The 17,241-nt window shown below is 36.3% G+C and overlaps 1 protein-coding gene across 2 annotated transcripts in view; it reads left to right on the top strand.

The window, feature by feature from the left end:
- LOC134232725 (multiple epidermal growth factor-like domains protein 11) overlaps nt 1-17,037 on the top strand; it is a 32,321-nt gene extending 15,284 nt beyond the window's left edge. Inside the window, exons 8-27 of one of the 2 annotated variants that reach the window (XM_062714712.1) lie at nt 6,673-6,804; nt 7,395-7,532; nt 7,675-7,806; nt 8,139-8,276; nt 10,359-10,490; nt 10,611-10,748; nt 10,869-11,000; nt 11,114-11,251; nt 11,605-11,736; nt 12,127-12,264; nt 12,373-12,504; nt 13,167-13,304; nt 13,487-13,618; nt 14,095-14,226; nt 14,890-15,027; nt 15,118-15,249; nt 15,593-15,730; nt 15,868-16,008; nt 16,096-16,210; nt 16,303-17,037. In XM_062714712.1, coding sequence (XP_062570696.1) covers nt 6,673-6,804; nt 7,395-7,532; nt 7,675-7,806; nt 8,139-8,276; nt 10,359-10,490; nt 10,611-10,748; nt 10,869-11,000; nt 11,114-11,251; nt 11,605-11,736; nt 12,127-12,264; nt 12,373-12,504; nt 13,167-13,304; nt 13,487-13,618; nt 14,095-14,226; nt 14,890-15,027; nt 15,118-15,249; nt 15,593-15,730; nt 15,868-16,008; nt 16,096-16,210; nt 16,303-16,456 — 2,702 coding nt within the window. In that variant the 3' untranslated portion in view covers nt 16,457-17,037. The remainder of the gene's footprint in view (nt 1-6,672; nt 6,805-7,394; nt 7,533-7,674; nt 7,807-8,138; nt 8,277-10,358; nt 10,491-10,610; nt 10,749-10,868; nt 11,001-11,113; nt 11,252-11,604; nt 11,737-12,126; nt 12,265-12,372; nt 12,505-13,166; nt 13,305-13,486; nt 13,619-14,094; nt 14,227-14,889; nt 15,028-15,117; nt 15,250-15,592; nt 15,731-15,867; nt 16,009-16,095; nt 16,211-16,302) is intronic. The other variant, XM_062714713.1, reaches the window with a different exon arrangement.
- The last annotated feature ends 204 nt before the right edge of the window (nt 17,038-17,241 follow it).

The raw sequence follows: 17,241 nt of genomic DNA, 5'->3' as shown, positions 1-17,241 counted from the left end.
GGTTGACATGGATCTTCCTGCTATACTCGGACAAGACTTCCTCTTGCAGTATTGTCGTCACAGCGACTACAAAACAAAAACATTACAAACTGAGATGACAACTGTTCAATGCTGGATTGCCAATGATCAAACGGGTACAAATGTAGAGGTCAAGAGAACAGTTTCCATACCTGCAAATTGTGGCATCTGGGTTCCAGTAGCTCTGACCGAGAATGATGACCTCACAGACATAGGGTTCCTAGAGCAACTTAACACCTTCAGCGATGACATACAAGTTTTGGATGGTTTGATAGATACCCAGTCTGATCAGATACATGTAAACATTGTAAACTTTGGAGAAGTACCTGTAAAACTACAAGCAAGAACTACAATTGGTAAATGCAGGAACACATATTTAGTGGACCATGGTATATTACCACAGAGAGTCTTAGTTCTTCAGGGAACCAAAGAAAATACAACTCCTGAAAAAGATTTACCAGAACATCTCCTGGACATGTTTGAAAGAAGTTCGATAAATCTAGACCGAGAACAGAAAGATGCCTTCTTCAAACTACTCCTACAGCACAAAGATGTATTTTCCAAGACACCAGATGATCTTGGCTGCACTGGTATAATAAAACACAGGATAGATACAGAAAATGAAAAGCCTGTGAGACAGCCCCTAAGAAGACAGCCTATAGCAAAAAGAGATATTGAAAGAAGTGAAGTACAGAACATGATACAAAAAGGTGTAATTGAACCATCCACCAGTGCCTGGGCATCAAATCTAGTTTTAGTAGCTAAACCGAATGGAGCCACTAGAGCATGTGTCGACTACAGACAGTTGAATGCGAAAACTGTGAAAGACGCCTATCCGTTGCCTCGTATTGACGAGTGCCTTGATTCACTTTCTGGTGCCAAATGGTTTTCAACAATGGACCTAAATTCAGGCTTCTGGCAAATCGAGATGCTGAAAAGGACAAAGAGAAGACTGCCTTTGTTACAACATTAGGACTTTTCCAATTTCGAGTCATGCCGTTTGGTCTGGTTAATGCTCCGTCTACATTTGAGCGACTGATGGAGAATGTACTAAAGGGTCTACAGTGGACTGAATGCTTAGTCTATATGGATGACATAATTTCCCACAGTTCAACTTTTGACGAAGGCCTTCAGCGCTTAGCCAATATTTTCACAAGACTCCAAGAAGCAAATCTGAAGCTCAAGCCATCAAAATGTATATTCTTCCAAAATCAGGTCAAATTCCTAGGCCATGTAGTTTCTTCACAAGGTATCCAGACAGATACAGAGAAAACATCTGCTGTCAAAAACTGGCCAATCCCCAAGAATGAAAGACAAATTCGATCATTCCTTGGACTTTGTTCTTACTACAGAAGATTTGTGAAGAATTTTGCAGAGATAGCAAAGCCCCTCCATGATTTGTACAAGAAAAAGACGAAGTTCATATGGACCCCTGAATGTCAGAATGCATTTGACACCCTCAAAACAGCTCTTACAACTTCACCAATACTTGGATTTCCATTACCAGGACTACCATTTACTCTAGATACAGATGCCAGCGATAAAGCTGTTGGCGCAGTTTTGTCACAAAATCAAGAGGGCAAGGAAAGAGTTATCGCCTATATGAGTAAAACAATGAATCGCCATGAGCATTCCTATTGTGTCACACGTAAAGAGTTGCTAGCTGTTGTCACTGCCCTTCGGAAGTTGCATCCCTACCTTTATGGCCAGAAGCTTATACTTCGCACTGATAATGCCGCTGTCAGCTGGGTCAGAAGCTTGAAAAACCCCACCGGTCAAACAGTACGATGGCTTCAAGAGATCGAGACTTATGACCTTACTGTTACTCACCGCCCAGGGCGTAGTCATCAAAATGCAGACGCTTTGTCGAGAAATCCTTGCAAACCCTGTCTAAGGCAACAACAAAACAAAGATGACAGTGATGATAGTGATACTGAAAAATCTCATGAAAATGAAGACCAGGAATCCCTGCAAACAGTCAGAGTGACAACTAGAAGTAAAGAAACAGCTCAATGCCAATTCAGGAACCAAGTAATACTAGAGGGATGGGAAGTGGATGAAATTCGACAGATGCAACTGGAAGACCAATCCATGGGTATGCTTTTGCTAGCCTTGACAGATGATTCTGATAGACCAAAATGGGATGTCATATCACACAATTCTGAAGCATTCAAAACCTTATGGAGACAATGGGATAGACTGAAAGTCATCAATGGTCTGTTATACAGAGAGTTCCAAGAGGGGGATACAAACAAGGTCATATTACAATTGGTTGTACCAAAACAGAAGAGGTCAGAGGTTATTCATTACTTTCATGATGTCCCCACAGGAGGTCACCTTGGTGCTGAGAAGACCACATCACGTATCAAAAATTCATTTTATTGGCCATCAATGTCAAAAGAAATTGCTAGATATTGTAAAAGATGTGATTCCTGTGCTGCTCGTAAATCCAGTCAAAAGCAGAACAGAGCACCACTAGGGCAGTACACAGTTGGAGAGCCAATGGAAAGAATAGCTCTAGACATTCTGGGACCCCTTCCTGAGTCTACAAAAGGTAATAGATACATACTGGTTATGATTGATTGCTTCACGAAATGGACCGAGGCTATAGCTATCCCGGATCAAGAAGCTGAGACTGTCATAACAACATTTGTCAATGAAGTAGTCTGTCGTTTTGGTACACCTTTACAAGTCCACTCAGATCAGGGAAGAAACTTCGAGTCAAAAGCCTTTAAAGAGATGTGTGAACTCCTCCATATTGACAAAACTAGGACAAGTAGTATGCATCCTCAAGCTAATGGCAGTGTCGAACGCTTTAATCGCACCCTAGCTACTATGTTGACTATGTACTGTGAGCACAACCAGAGAACATGGGATAAGTATCTCCCACAAGTCATGATGGCATACCGAGCTTCCATACATTCAAGTATCAATACAACACCAAATCTCATGATGTTAGGCAGAAATGTTACTCTACCCCTAGAAGCAGTTGTTGGCAAACCTCCAAATCAGAAAGATGATGGCATAGAACCAAATGAGTATATTGATGAGCTGCAAAGAATTTTGACAGATGTTCATGCCCTGGCCAGGAAACACCTGAAAAAGAGCACAGAATACAATAAACGTCACTATGATCTCAAAGCAAAGAAACAATTGTTTGAAAGAGGTCAACCTGTCTGGCTGTATGACGATACCAGGAAAGTTGGAGTGTGTCCAAAACTAACTTCTAAATGGAAAGGTCCTTATCTCATCACTAAGCGAATAGATGATTTGAACTACCTCGTGCAAAGGACATTCCGAAAACCCGCAAAAATTTATCATGTTGATACATTGATGTCTTACAAAGGGAAAACCCTCCCCAACTGGTTTAAGAAAATTTTGAATAAACCATAGAAGTTTCTTCAGATGTTGTTTTGTATTCTTATGTTTCATGTTAGTTTAAGAAGTCATACTTAGATGTTTATGTAGACGATAGATGTGAGATTGGTGCACCACTGAGGTTGGGATAGAGCTGGCCTGATCACCCAGAACTCTTCTCCCAAAGATGTTGATAGAGATGGTTAACAAGTCGTTTATAAGACAGTATTATAGACGTGGACCTACTACCTGGTACACATCACGCACTGAATCTAATAGATGTTTGATGTCTTGTTCTAACCAGTCTCTTAGAGATTTAGATGTAGATGTTAGTACATGAAGTAGCTAACTTTAGAAGTAGAAGTATGAGATGACAGATGTTATGATTTCGTATTTAGTTTAAACAACGAAGAAATTCTCTTAGAAGCTAAGACGATATAAGATGACCCATAAACGCCTTTAACAACCAATTGATTTAATTTTAGACTATGGATATGGAATGTTGGGTGTGCCACCTGAAGTTTCCCTCCAGCAGAGATTTGAAGAATCACATGATGCCAGCACACGGAACCATGCGAGTTATTTGCCCCTGGTGCCTTGATGAAAGGACTTACAAGAGAATGACCGACCTCAGGAGCCATATTAAAACCACCCACCCTACTCAACTTGCTAAATATCCGTCAGATTTGATTTCGGAGAACAACGGAGTGTGGTTTAGCCTCGATCCAGAAGGGTACAGTCGCCTGGTGAATGGGACGGATTGGGGAAGTACGTCTGCCACCCACGCAAGAGTGCTAGTTTTGGAGTGGTTGTCAACAGCAAGGAGAATGTCATGAAAGAAGGACGACTGGCAGAGAGGCTGGGACCAGCTCAAGAAGAACGGCAAAGCACGGGCGCCAACCCCAGAATCACTCTTCCAGCCCGACTATGAGGAGGAGCTGAATACAGTATGCTACACCCCCACCGCCCCAGAGGTAGAAGAGCTCGAGATTTTGTATGTCTCCCTCGTCTTGGGGAACATATGTGTGTTTGTGGGCCAGGGCAGACAAGTGTACAAGATCATCTTGAAGGAAGCAATTTTATCAGATGCCAAGGGTATTGCCAGCCTGTCGAGGAAAATGTCTGTCCAGAAGAGGGTTGAAGCTCCTCAGTCCAATCTACAGAAAATGAGACCGGTAACCTCACCAACCATTCAGAATAGGTTGATTAAGTTTGTTGGAGTTGAACGTACTCATCTGGACCAGATTTACTCCTCCCAAGAGACAGAGGCCAATCCTGCCAGTCCTCCAACTAAGAAGATAAGGCTGAGCCCCACCCCTGCTCTCCCTGCACCACCCACAGAGGAAGTTTTGTTTGAGCTGGCCTCACAGAAAGAACCTAATGAAAAACCCATAGCTAGTATGTCGGAGAGGGCCCTCAACCTATTAAAGCGAGGATGCCTCCCACTATTCCCCCCTGCCAGAAGGGATTGGAGTTCCACACAAATAACGCTTAAATACAAGGATGTTAGCATCACATGGCCCCCTACAGATTGGCAGGCCATGTCCGCAGACAGGAAACTCTTATCGTGGGAATACGCATCAATGATGCTACAACAGAGGATGGACCCGACAAAAAGTTCCACCATCGAACGAATAGATCTTCTAGACAAGTTCAACTTCTTGGCACTTCCAGGCACAGTAGAGAAACAGGGGAAGAAGGAAGCGCACATTGTTCGCAAGGCTCGGTATTACATCTACGAACAGCTCAAGACCATTGTAAGTGAAGACAATGGAGATCCCACCTGGATAAGGATGCTGGAGAGATCATGTGCCCTCAGAGACCGTTCCACTGATGACTTCCTCTCCACCATTGACTCTACGGACATTCCTATTAGATTGTGAAAGTGTTAAAGACTGTAAAGAGCTATATTCTGTACATGTTAAATTCAGGAGAATTTTGTTATTAAGTTGTGGGGAGTGTAATATATCACTTGATTTGTAAACGTAATATTATGCGGTCGTCCAGTTCTCATTCTTGTTAAATCTATGTTCAACATGTGCCTGCCAGGAAAGTTGTTCGTTTATGATTTTATTGGAAATAATATGTCAGTTTATCTAGATACGATTTTAGTAATAGCTATTATCGTCATAATTTACCTGTTGTCGCTTCATGTAATATCGTAGGAGTTATAATATCGGGGAATAGAGGGTGGATTTTACTTTTCATGTTTTGGAAGCCATCATACTTTACTCGGATCGTCATTTCCGGTTTGGTGACCTATATGTATTTACTAGTAATGCATTGTTCTATTGAAGTTATGAATATGGGATCGTATTCTACTTTTTAGTTTGAGTTGTTTTGTGATTTGAAGCTACAAGTTGTTATCTATTGTTAGCATTCACTTTATAATCAGTCAGCTTTATCGGGACTACATTTGTGTACGCTAGTGTCGGTAGTTACGATATTCCTACGCTACATTGTTCTGCATATATTGTACAGTCTAGGGATGTTTTATAAACATTGAAGGAATTTATTAATTCGTCTAGTCAAGCTTATTTTATGTGTTATATTTCCACTTGTCAATTTTACATAGTTTAACTAGTTACGATGTTGTACGGTAGCTTGTGTGGCAGAAGTAGTTCTGTGTGGGAACTTGTGTGGGAACTCAGCCTCCCGTACAAGCTTTTGATTGGTTAATAGTTCGTACGGCATAATTTTATTGGATAATTCGAGTCATGTGACAGGGAATAGGAGGTTATATAAGCAAGCGCGTACTACGTTACGACAGATTTCAGCTAGTTGTATGGCGGCTATATTTGAAAGTTAAAAGAAAGAAAACCAAAACGGTGAGATACTTATAATGTTATTTACGTATATTTAGCCTAGTTAGAAATCTCCTACCACACTGGACGACCTAAACTTGTGTTTCTGAAGAATCAGCTGTTTTATATTGATGTTTACATATTGTATTGTTATGATTATGAGATGCTGCACATACAATAAATGCTGAGTATGACTGATCAACCATCTTGAGTATCATTCAACAAAGAATCTACACAGAGTGGTGCCTGGTTGTTTAACATATTAGAACAAATTTAATTACTGGTACATCCTGACAAAAGATGCTTTATTTAGAAGATAAACTATGGCCTATATATAGATGCTGAGGATTCAGAAATACTAGCCACCCCTGGGGTAGCTTACAATATTTACATGTTTATGCTGTAACATAGGTTATTTAATTTTTAAAAAATCATGTATTTGTGTTAAATCCTCAAAAAAAAAGAGAAAAGATTTTTTTAATTTATCATTTAGCATGCTCCGATGGATTCTTTGGTGAAAATTGTGTTCACAAGTGTAACGATACATGTAAAGGATGTAACAGAACAAACGGTATTTGTGAGAATGGGTGTCATCCTGGATGGAAAGGAAAATTCTGTCATGAAGGTTAACGTCAAATACTCTTTTTTTTATTTTGCATTTTTTTTTAAGAAAGTGAAGTTGTAAATCTTACATGTGCCTTTGTATCTTTTTTTCTTTACACTTTACAAGGAACTCTTTACACTCTTAATCAATCAGATGAAAACCATATCATTTGACAGTCATTCTAACTTTGACTAAAATGAAAAACACAGAAGTATTAGTATACTGCAAATATTAAATAAAATAACACATTGAAAATCATCTTTAAAAAGTTGATCGCATTTAGCAAAATTGGAGGTAACGATGTCAGTTTCTTTTGCATATAAATAAAAAAAATTATTAAAAACTTCTACATCATGATAATGATTAATAATGAAAAAGGTGAAGATAACTTTTTTTGATCTCAAATAATCTATAAAATACATTACTGTAAACATGTGATCATAATGCACGGCCTAAAACTATCAGCAGTGGGATTAGATGCTTACGAGGAGTTAGCATCCCCTGTCGACGGGTACACCTGTCATAAGACATTATGATATATGTTTTGAGAAAGGAAGAAATATAATAAATTTGTCACAAAATAAACTAAGCAAGCATTTAATTTATTCCAGAGTGTGACGATGGATTCTTTGGTGATCAATGTAATATGACTTGTGGACATTGCAAAACAAAAGACGAATGTCATCCAGTGAATGGGACTTGTTTGAATGGATGTTATGGGGGATATGAGGGACTGTTCTGCAACAAAAGTATATTAGAAAATAGAATGCACACACATTCTTTTATATCAATTATATATTATAGTCACTTGGCAAATATGTTTGAATTGTTAAAAAACTAATAAATACCAGTATACAATGTCTGTTAAAGACCCATTCATTAATTTCTTAGCATGCACAGAGGGATACTTTGGAGAAAATTGTGTTCACAAGTGTAACGATACATGTAATGGGTGTAACAGGACAAATGGGATTTGTGAGAATGGATGTTATTCTGGTTGGAAAGGAGAATTCTGTCAGAAAGGTATAAATCTTTGAACCCATTTATGATATTTTTCCCTGTTTCCATTTTCATATTTTTTCTTGAATAGATATTTTCTTTAAAATTTGTGTAAATGGTAAATGAATTTTGTAACTAACAATTAATTTAATTATTTTGTTAATGTTTATTTCTTCAAAGCTTAAAAGACTTTAACAGAAATAAAGAATCAATAGAGAAAAATTAGGTTTATGTTTGTTTTACTTTGCATGGATTATGAATAAATTAAACATTCAAAAATTAAATTTCTAAAAGGAAAAACATGAGAAAATCTAATATGTATAATTATAACACTTAATATTGTTAATATCTTACAGAATGCGACAGTGGATTTCATGGAATTAATTGCAGTCAGCTTTGTGGTAAATGTTTAAGATCAGAACAATGTCAGCCAGATAACGGGACTTGTTTAAAAGGCTGTGATGAGGGATATAAAGGAAATTTTTGCAATGAAAGTAAGATGACCAAATATGTTGAATATTTTTCTTTTAAAATCTTAGTACATTGTAAGCTTTTTAGCTCACCTGAGCCGAAGGCTCAAGTGAGCTTTTCTGATCACATTTTGTCCGGCGTCCGTCTGTCCGTCTGTCTGTCCGTCTGTCTGTCTGTCCGTAAACTTTTCACATTTTCGACGTCTTCTCAAGAACTGCTGGGCCAATTTCGACCAAATTTGCCACAAAGCATCCTTGGGTGAATGGGATTTAAGTTTCTTTAAATGAAGGGCCATGCCCTTATTCAAGGGGAGATAATTGAGAATTAGTGAAAATTTGGTGGTATGTTTTAAAAATCTTCTTCTTAAGAACCACTGTGCCAGGAAAATTGAAACTTATGGGGAAACATCCTCAGGTAGTCTAAATTCTGTTCAAATCATGTCCCCCGGGGGTAGGGCGGGGCCACAATGGCCGACCAAAGTTTTATATAGAAATATATAGGAAAATTCTTTAAAAATCTTCTTCTTAAGAACAGCAAAGCCAGAATTGCTCTATATTTATGTGGAAGCATCCCCAGGTAGTGTAGATTCAAGTTTGTTCAAATCATGACTCCCGGGGGTAGGGCGGGGCCACAATGGCCGACCAAAGTTTACATAGAAATATATAGGAAAATTCTTTAAAAATCTTCTTCTCAAGAACAGCAAAGTCATAATTTCTCATATTTATATGGAAGCATCCTCAGTTAGTGTAGATTCAAGTTTGTTCAAATCATGACCCCCGGGGGTGGGGCGGGGCCAAAATGGCCGACCAAAGTTTTATATAGAAATACATAGGAAAATTCTTTAAAAATCTTCTTCTTAAGAACAGCAAAGCCAGAATTGCTCATATTTATGTGGAAGCATCCCCAGGTAGTGTAGATTCAAGTTTGTTCAAATCATGACTCCCGGGGGTAGGGCGGGGCCACAATGGCCGACCAAAGTTTACATAGAAATATATAGGAAAATTCTTTAAAAATCTTCTTCTCAAGAACAGCAAAGTCATAATTTCTCATATTTATATGGAAGCATCCTCAGTTAGTGTAGATTCAAGTTTGTTCAAATCATGACCCCCGGGGGTAGGGCGGGGCCACAATGGCCGACCAAAGTTTTATATAGAAATATATAGGAAAATTCTTTTAAAAATTTTCTTATAAAGAATAACAAAGCCATTATTGCTCATATTTATATGGAAGCATTCCCAGGTAATGTAGATTCAAGTTTGTTCAAATCATGACCCCCGGGGGTGGGGCGGGACCACAATGGCCGACCAAAGTTTTACATAGAAATATATAGGAAAATTCTTTTAAAATTTTCTTCTCAAGAACAGCAAAGCCATAATTGCTCATATTTATATGGAAGCATCCCCAAGTAGTGTAGATTCAAGTTTGTTCAAATCATGACCCCCGGGGGTAGGGCGGGGCCACAATGGCCGACCAAAGTTTACATAGAAATATATAGGAAAATTCTTTAAAAATCTTCTTCTCAAGAACAGCAAAGTCATAATTTCTCATATTTATATGGAAGCATCCTTCAGTTAGTGTAGATTCAAGTTTGTTCAAATCATGACCCCCGGGGGTAGGGCGGGGCCACAATGGCCGACCAAAGTTTTATATAGAAATATATAGGAAAATTCTTTTAAAATCTTCTTCTCAAGAACAGCAGAGTTATAATTGCTCATATTTATATGGAAGCATCCCCAGGTAATGTAGAATTAAGTTTGTTCAAATCATGACCCCCGGGGGTAGGGCGGGGCCACAATGGCCAACCAAAGTTTTATATAGAAATATATAGGAAAATTCTTTAAAAATCTTCTTCTCAAGAATAGCAAAGCCATAATTGCTCATATTTATATGGAAGCACCCTCAGGTAGTGTAGATTCAAGTTTGTTCAAATCATGATCCCCGGGGGTAGAGCGGGGCCAAACTTTTGGATTCAAACTTTTCAATAGTAAACCAATTACTACTTTTTCCTAGCCACAATGCTCGGGTGAGCGATGTGGCCCATGGGCCTCTTGTTTCAAGCATTTTCTCATTAACTTATGAGAACATTTTATTGCTTCACCTAACAGCCTGTGAAAACAGGACATTTGGACGTAACTGTATGGAAACTTGTAACAGTACTTGTTATGGGTGTAATAGAAGAAATGGTAAATGTGACACTGGGTGTCAGCCAGGGTGGAAGGGTGAATACTGTCACCAAGGTAAATTATGTCACTTTAGAAATCAGATGCGTTTAAATCGAAATTTTAAGGGATGTAAAACCCGTAAAAGAAATCAAAATGAGAAATTCAAGTTCTCATAATTTTTTTTTCGAACTTCAGAATGCGATGGTGGCTTGTATGGAAATAATTGCAGCATGATTTGTGGAAACTGTTTAAACTCAGAACAATGTCAGCCAAGTAATGGAACATGCATGAACGGTTGTGCTGAGGGGTATGAAGGGAATTTTTGCAACAAATGTAAGACAAACCTCAATACGAATCTCATATTTCAGGAAATTTTCGATTATTCATCTTCAATTATTGCGTCAATTAGAAATGTGAAAGTGGTATTTTGTTACGAGATTTAATTTCTTGCAGCCTGTGAAGTAGGATATTTTGGACGTAACTGTCAGGAGACATGTAACAGTACGTGTAATGGTTGTAACAGAACAAACGGTCAATGTGACACTGGATGTCAGCCGGGGTGGAAGGGTGAATATTGTCATCAAGGTACGCTGTGTCAGTGCTTGCATATAAAAATTTATAATAAACACAAATGGGTCTATGACATATAATGTTTATAAGTTGTTGCGAAAAGCAATGGTTTTTCATAAAATTTTCAGAATGTGATGATGGATTTTTTGGAGAGTTTTGTAATCTATCTTGTGGACACTGCAAATCATCCAAAGAATGTAACCCAGTAAATGGAACGTGTTCTGGTGGATGCTCTGGCGGATATGAAGGGGTCTTTTGCAATAAAAGTATTAAAAATACATGTATTGTAGATTCCTATTAAATATACGCGTGCAAATAATTATCGCGTAATTTCGCGAGACGCACCAATCGCGAAATAAAAATACTCGCTTTTTTATGGTTGTGAAGTCTATGTAAAAGTTCTAGATCAAACGTCCGTTTGCGAATTATTCTCCTCGCGCTTTGAAGTTGAAGAGCCCATTCGCGATAAAAAGTACTCGCGAAAAATAAGGAATCTACAGTATATGAAAATATAGATATGTACAAATTTCACTGTCAAGAATTTTGCAATTTTAGCAAAAGTAAGAAAATGTGATACAATGGGAAGATAATATGTACCTGTTTTATACTTATCATTAAGCATGCGCAGATGGATACTTTGGAGAAAATTGTAATCACACTTGTAATGAAACATGTAAGGGATGTAACAGAACAAACGGTGTGTGTGAAAATGGATGTCATACAGGATGGAAAGGAGAATTTTGTCACGAAGGTATAGCATTGCAACTTTATTCTAAATTAACTATTCATTTGGGAGTGTTGATGTCGTGATTTCCTTCAAGCACTCCTTGTTCAACTTTGTTTTTATTGATTAACATACAGCTGTGACATGTGAAATAGTTTTCAAACAGCGTTTTAGAAAAAAAAAACATTTGGTTTTTTTTCCCAGTCACTTGCAAAATATGAAAAAAAAATTTTTAAATGAGAAATAATTGGCTTCCAAAGCATTTATCACATTTTCCATCAAATTTAACAAAATCATAAAAAAAACTCAATGTTTAATTACAATGTGTCTGCAACATAACTAAAAGAAAACTACGGAGGGATTTAGCAAGCAGGATTTGAATAGAATATTGAAGCTTATTTGTTTACATTTTTTCAGAATGTGATGGGGGATATTATGGAATAAATTGTAGCATGCCTTGTGGAAGCTGTATTCGTTTAGAACAATGTCAACCAATGAACGGGACGTGCATTAATGGTTGTGATAAGGGTTTTGAAGGGTTATTGTGCAATAAAGGTGAAAAATTAATTTATATCTAAGAAAGTTTATAACGAACATTTGCACCAAACTACTCACAGTAAATTGTGAGAGTGACATTATCTTACATTAGTTTATGTCCTACAGTCTGTGATTTTGGAACATTTGGACATAACTGTCGGGAGACGTGTAACAGTACGTGTAATGGCTGTAACAGAACAAACGGTCAATGTGACACTGGATGTCAGCCAGGGTGGAAGGGTGAATATTGTCATCTAGGTACGCTGTGTCATTGCTGGTCTCAGTATGTTTACATTTACTTCTTTGTCATGAATTACCAAAAGTAGGGGAAGGTATATCACCACAGGTCACAGTCAGAGGAGACACAAATTGCATAATCTACACTGTGTATGAAATTTACATGAAACATTACTTGAAATGATTTTTACTAATACTGTACATGACAAAGACTTTTATTTTCATGTATGTCCTATTTTAAATCGTACTTTTATTGACGTATCATTCTTTGAGAAAAAAAATATTCCTTGCATGAGACAAAAGTTTTGAAATTTTTGTGACAACAAAAAGAGATCGACGACATTTTTTTCTTTACAAACACGCAGTATTTGAAGAACTTGGAGATGTATACTATTATCATAAGACACATGCCCCCTACATAACAATACTCTATTCTCATGTCTAACATTATGATAAACTTATAAACGATCTCGGGAGATACCAAATGTTTAGTGAAAAAAAACAAGAATTGTTATTTGCAAACGTGAAAAGAACCTCAGAGTATGCTCTGTTTGATTGAAAAATCTCGAACGGGATGTAAACAAGTTTCTGACAGAAACATATGGTATATATAAATATACAACAAATTTTAACATATTTTCCATATCTTACTTTTTTTTAAATGTACTTTTATAAATTACCAGAGTGTGATGATCGATTTTTTGGAGATCAATGTAGTAAGGCTTGTGGACATTGCGCAGAATCAGAGACATGTCACCCAGTGAATGGGACGTGTTTGAATGGATGTTCTGATGGATATGAGGGGGAGTTCTGCAATAAAAGTATTCGACAATTTATATGATATAGGGATATGCGCGTGAGCTAAACATAAAAAATATGAAATAATAATGACGATCAATACGATGCAATGTAATAAAATAAATTTTGCAAACGATTTATATGAAAGCGGTGCAACTGCAAGCACAAAATATATGCAAAACAAAATGTTTTCTTCCATGTTTAGCATGCATAGATGGATACTTTGGAGATAATTGTGTTCACAAGTGTAACGATACATGTAAAGGGTGTAACAGGACAAATGGGATTTGTGAGAATGGGTGTAATCCCGGATGGAAAGGAGAATTTTGTCAGGAAGGTAAAACCCTGGAAGGAAACTTAATTACCTTCATTGTTCTCTCTATAGGTTTTTCCTCTGAATCATCTTTCGTAACATGTTCAAATCAAGGTTATTTTTAATTATGCCATTATTTTTTAAATTATAAATAATCAAGCTATTGAAAAAATGTTTTATCAAATTCTTGATACAAAAAAGAAAAATCGATCTATGAATACACTATACATACTGTATACCATTCCATTCCATGCTGTTTTAAACAGTTAAAAGCTCTTCTTTACAAATACGATCAAACTTTATAGGAAAAAATATTTTCTATGCTTCTGCAAAAACTAGACATCTTTGTTCATTCCATGCTATGCAATAAAACTATTTTTAAATAAATTAAAGTATTTTGTTATTTAAAGAAATTAGAAAAGATTTTCAAACAGTGACAAACTTTGCTTTTTTATATTTAAAATTCACACGACAAAAATATATGTTTAATTAATTCTAAGCATGCCCGAATGGATACTTTGGAGAAGATTGTGTTCACAAGTGTAACGATACGTGTAAAGGATGTAACAGGACAAATGGTGTGTGTGGAAATAGGTGTTATCCTGGATGGAAAGGAGAATTCTGCCAAGAAGGTAAAGATGTTTCTTTTACAATTTTTAAAATTATTACACCATACATTAACACGTAATTCGTTAATTATTCAGATATTTTCATGAATTTATACGCGTAACTCCATCTTTTAACTATACGAGAACAAATTCAATTTTTCCAGGATTTTCTAAATTATCCTAAATTTATTCGTTGATAACTTCGTTAAAAGATCACTGAACTGTCGCATATGAATTCGCTAAGTGTGGTGCCGAAATCCGATTGAAATATCTAAATTTTGCCGAAAATATGTTAAGAAAATCCATACTGTATTTAGTATTTAATTAAACATAGTTGAAGGTAATAATATTTTTCATAAAATTGCGATTTTCTGAAGAGCATGCAACATTTCCCTTTGAAAGTAATTTTAACGTATAAAAAGCAAGCATTTTTAATATGTATATTCTAAAATAGTAAAAATATTGAGAATTTTGATGTTTTTTTATAAAAAAAAATATATATATAAATGGTGTTCGGCGGAGGTTTTATTTATTCAAACTGTGTCCAAGATTGTTTTTTATATCAGCCAAAATATATTTTATCATTCATTCTTTAAACTGTTTTCCAGAAGCAGGCAGGATATGGAAACGACGTGTTTAATTTTTACAGTATATTCTGTCTAATGTTATTTTTAATTATTTTACAAGAATGTGACGTCGGATTCTACGGAAATAATTGCAGCATGATTTGTGGAAACTGTTTTCGTTCAGAACAGTGTAACCAAGTAAATGGATATTGCATAAATGGGTGTGATGAGGGATTTGAAGGAATGTTGTGCGACAAAAGTAAAGATTTCTGGTACTGTTTGTCTTTTTAAGCATAACCATATATTCCAGTATCTAGAGAATTTTTAAACAAAATTTTATTTCTTACAGCCTGCAAAAATGGGACATTTGGACGTAACTGCCTGGAGACATGTAACAGTACGTGTAATGGTTGTAACAGAACAAACGGTCAATGTGACACTGGATGTCAGCCAGGGTGGAAGGGTGAATATTGTCATCTAGGTACAGTATATTATGTTCTCTTTATCGAAGATTCGGTGGCATAGAGTTTTTGCTGTGACCATCTGTCTGTTTGACCGCAAATTCTTTAACCATAACCTTTGATTGGCAGGACCTATCCCTTTCTATTTCACATGTGTATTCCTTGTGACAAGGGTGTCATCACATTTGATATTTTAACCTTGTCTTTGGAGTTTGAGCAACTTTTGCAAAATTTTAACAAACTTAAATCTTGGCCAAAATTTTTGAATAGTTAGGGTTGGGGATTTTTTTATATTGCAGTACTAATCAATTTAGCAACAAATGAGGATGGCATTTATATGAAAATAGTTGACTTTTTTCGTAGAGTGCGGTGAAAAGTGGTACGGCACAGGCTGTAACCAGACATGTGGTAAATGTGTGGACGGAGAACCTTGTCAGTCCGCTAAAGGTTCCTGTGTTAATGGCTGCGAATCAGGATATCATGGAGATAAATGTGATCAAGGTAATGGAAAATGTCTAAGAAATATTAATTTGCAGCGTATCTTTGTTAACGATTTATTCAAATGTTATGTGTGACTGAGTCATTCCAAGAAATATTTGTGGTTTGCGCAAATCGAGACTTGAATGATTTTCTTCCAGTTTGTGAAGTTGGGTTTCATGGACCTAACTGTAAAATTGCATGCAGTACATTTTGCCAGGGATCAGGTGACTGCCATCACGTGACTGGGGCCTGTAAACAGGGCTGTAAACCAGGCGTAAAGGGAGAAGGGTGTTTTGAAAGTAAGTACTAGTATATGGAGTTTTAGATGATAATCTGTTTTTTTTTTTCAAATTAAAAACTTGTTATTTATCGATTTATTTTGACAGTCCAATTGCAAGAAGCTGAAAAGGACTACAAAAAGGAGTTTTTCATCACTCTGGGTGTCCTTTGTTTCATTCTCATTCTAATTGGGTTGTACGTTTTCTACAGAATTATAAAAAGGTACGTAATTACTTGCAGTCTTTCTTTTTTTTAAATAGGGTTCAAACCCCTCATTTTTAAACACAGTCTTCAAAAATAACTATGTCTTTTAGGTATCAGGGAACAAAGAAAGAGAATCTTTATCTCGTGAATGATTCTACCGAGCACAATAAAGACGCCGAGACAGTACCTGAAAATAAGGTGAACTCCGAGAATAAGGAGACCATTGAAATGGAGTCATCTCCTAGCTCCAACACTGAGAAATAGAAGAAAAACATGTTTTATATACTCTAACAATTAGCATTATCTTCAATTGTAAATATAATCAATGTCACTCTAACAATGTAATCAAGAGAAAATCATGTTTTTTTTACCATTACTGATTTGTCATTTTTCCTTTTCTTTGTTTACATCTTCTAATTTAAATTATTAATGTGTATAAGGTTGTTTGCATTTATATACTGTATACCCTTTTCAGCGGTGTTAATGATTTTTCACTTAACTTTGAAGTAGCTACATAATTCAAAATGATTGACTTTACTCATTTTACTTTCATTCTTCACTATGAACCATATATAAACTCAGATCATTGTAAACATACATTTATATTTCTGTTATAAAGTTTAAAATACTCATACTTTCATATATCAAAAGATATTCTTTCCAAAGCACAGTTCAAAATGTCCTAACTCTGTCATGCTGTTCCTCTACACAAAAAATATCACAAAACATTGATACAGTGAAGATGCCTTATCCACTATCACCTTTTTTTAACCTGCAAAGGTGTTTGGAAGAACTGATGAGAGAAGTAAATTAAGCACACAGTAATATGACCAGTGAGTGTGTGTGTGTGTGTGTGGGGGGGGGGGGGGGGGGGCAAACCAAATGCAGAATTTTACGGAAGCTGGGGGGTCAACAAATTAACAAAAAATTAGCCACCAGATATAACTTAAATTTTTAGATATGATATCTTTAGCTGTCAACTATCATTTGACAAAGAAAAATTTCATACATATTAGTTTTAAAATTTGATCATTTTTGTATATCTTTAT

Source organism: Saccostrea cucullata, unplaced genomic scaffold, assembly GCF_032062105.1.
Source record: "Saccostrea cucullata isolate Sc308-1 unplaced genomic scaffold, CSIRO_AGI_Scuc_v1 ctg366, whole genome shotgun sequence".
Classification (NCBI taxonomy): Eukaryota; Metazoa; Mollusca; class Bivalvia; order Ostreida; family Ostreidae; genus Saccostrea; species Saccostrea cuccullata.
Note: the sequence above shows the minus strand (reverse complement) of the source record. Positions and strands in the feature narration are given on the sequence as shown.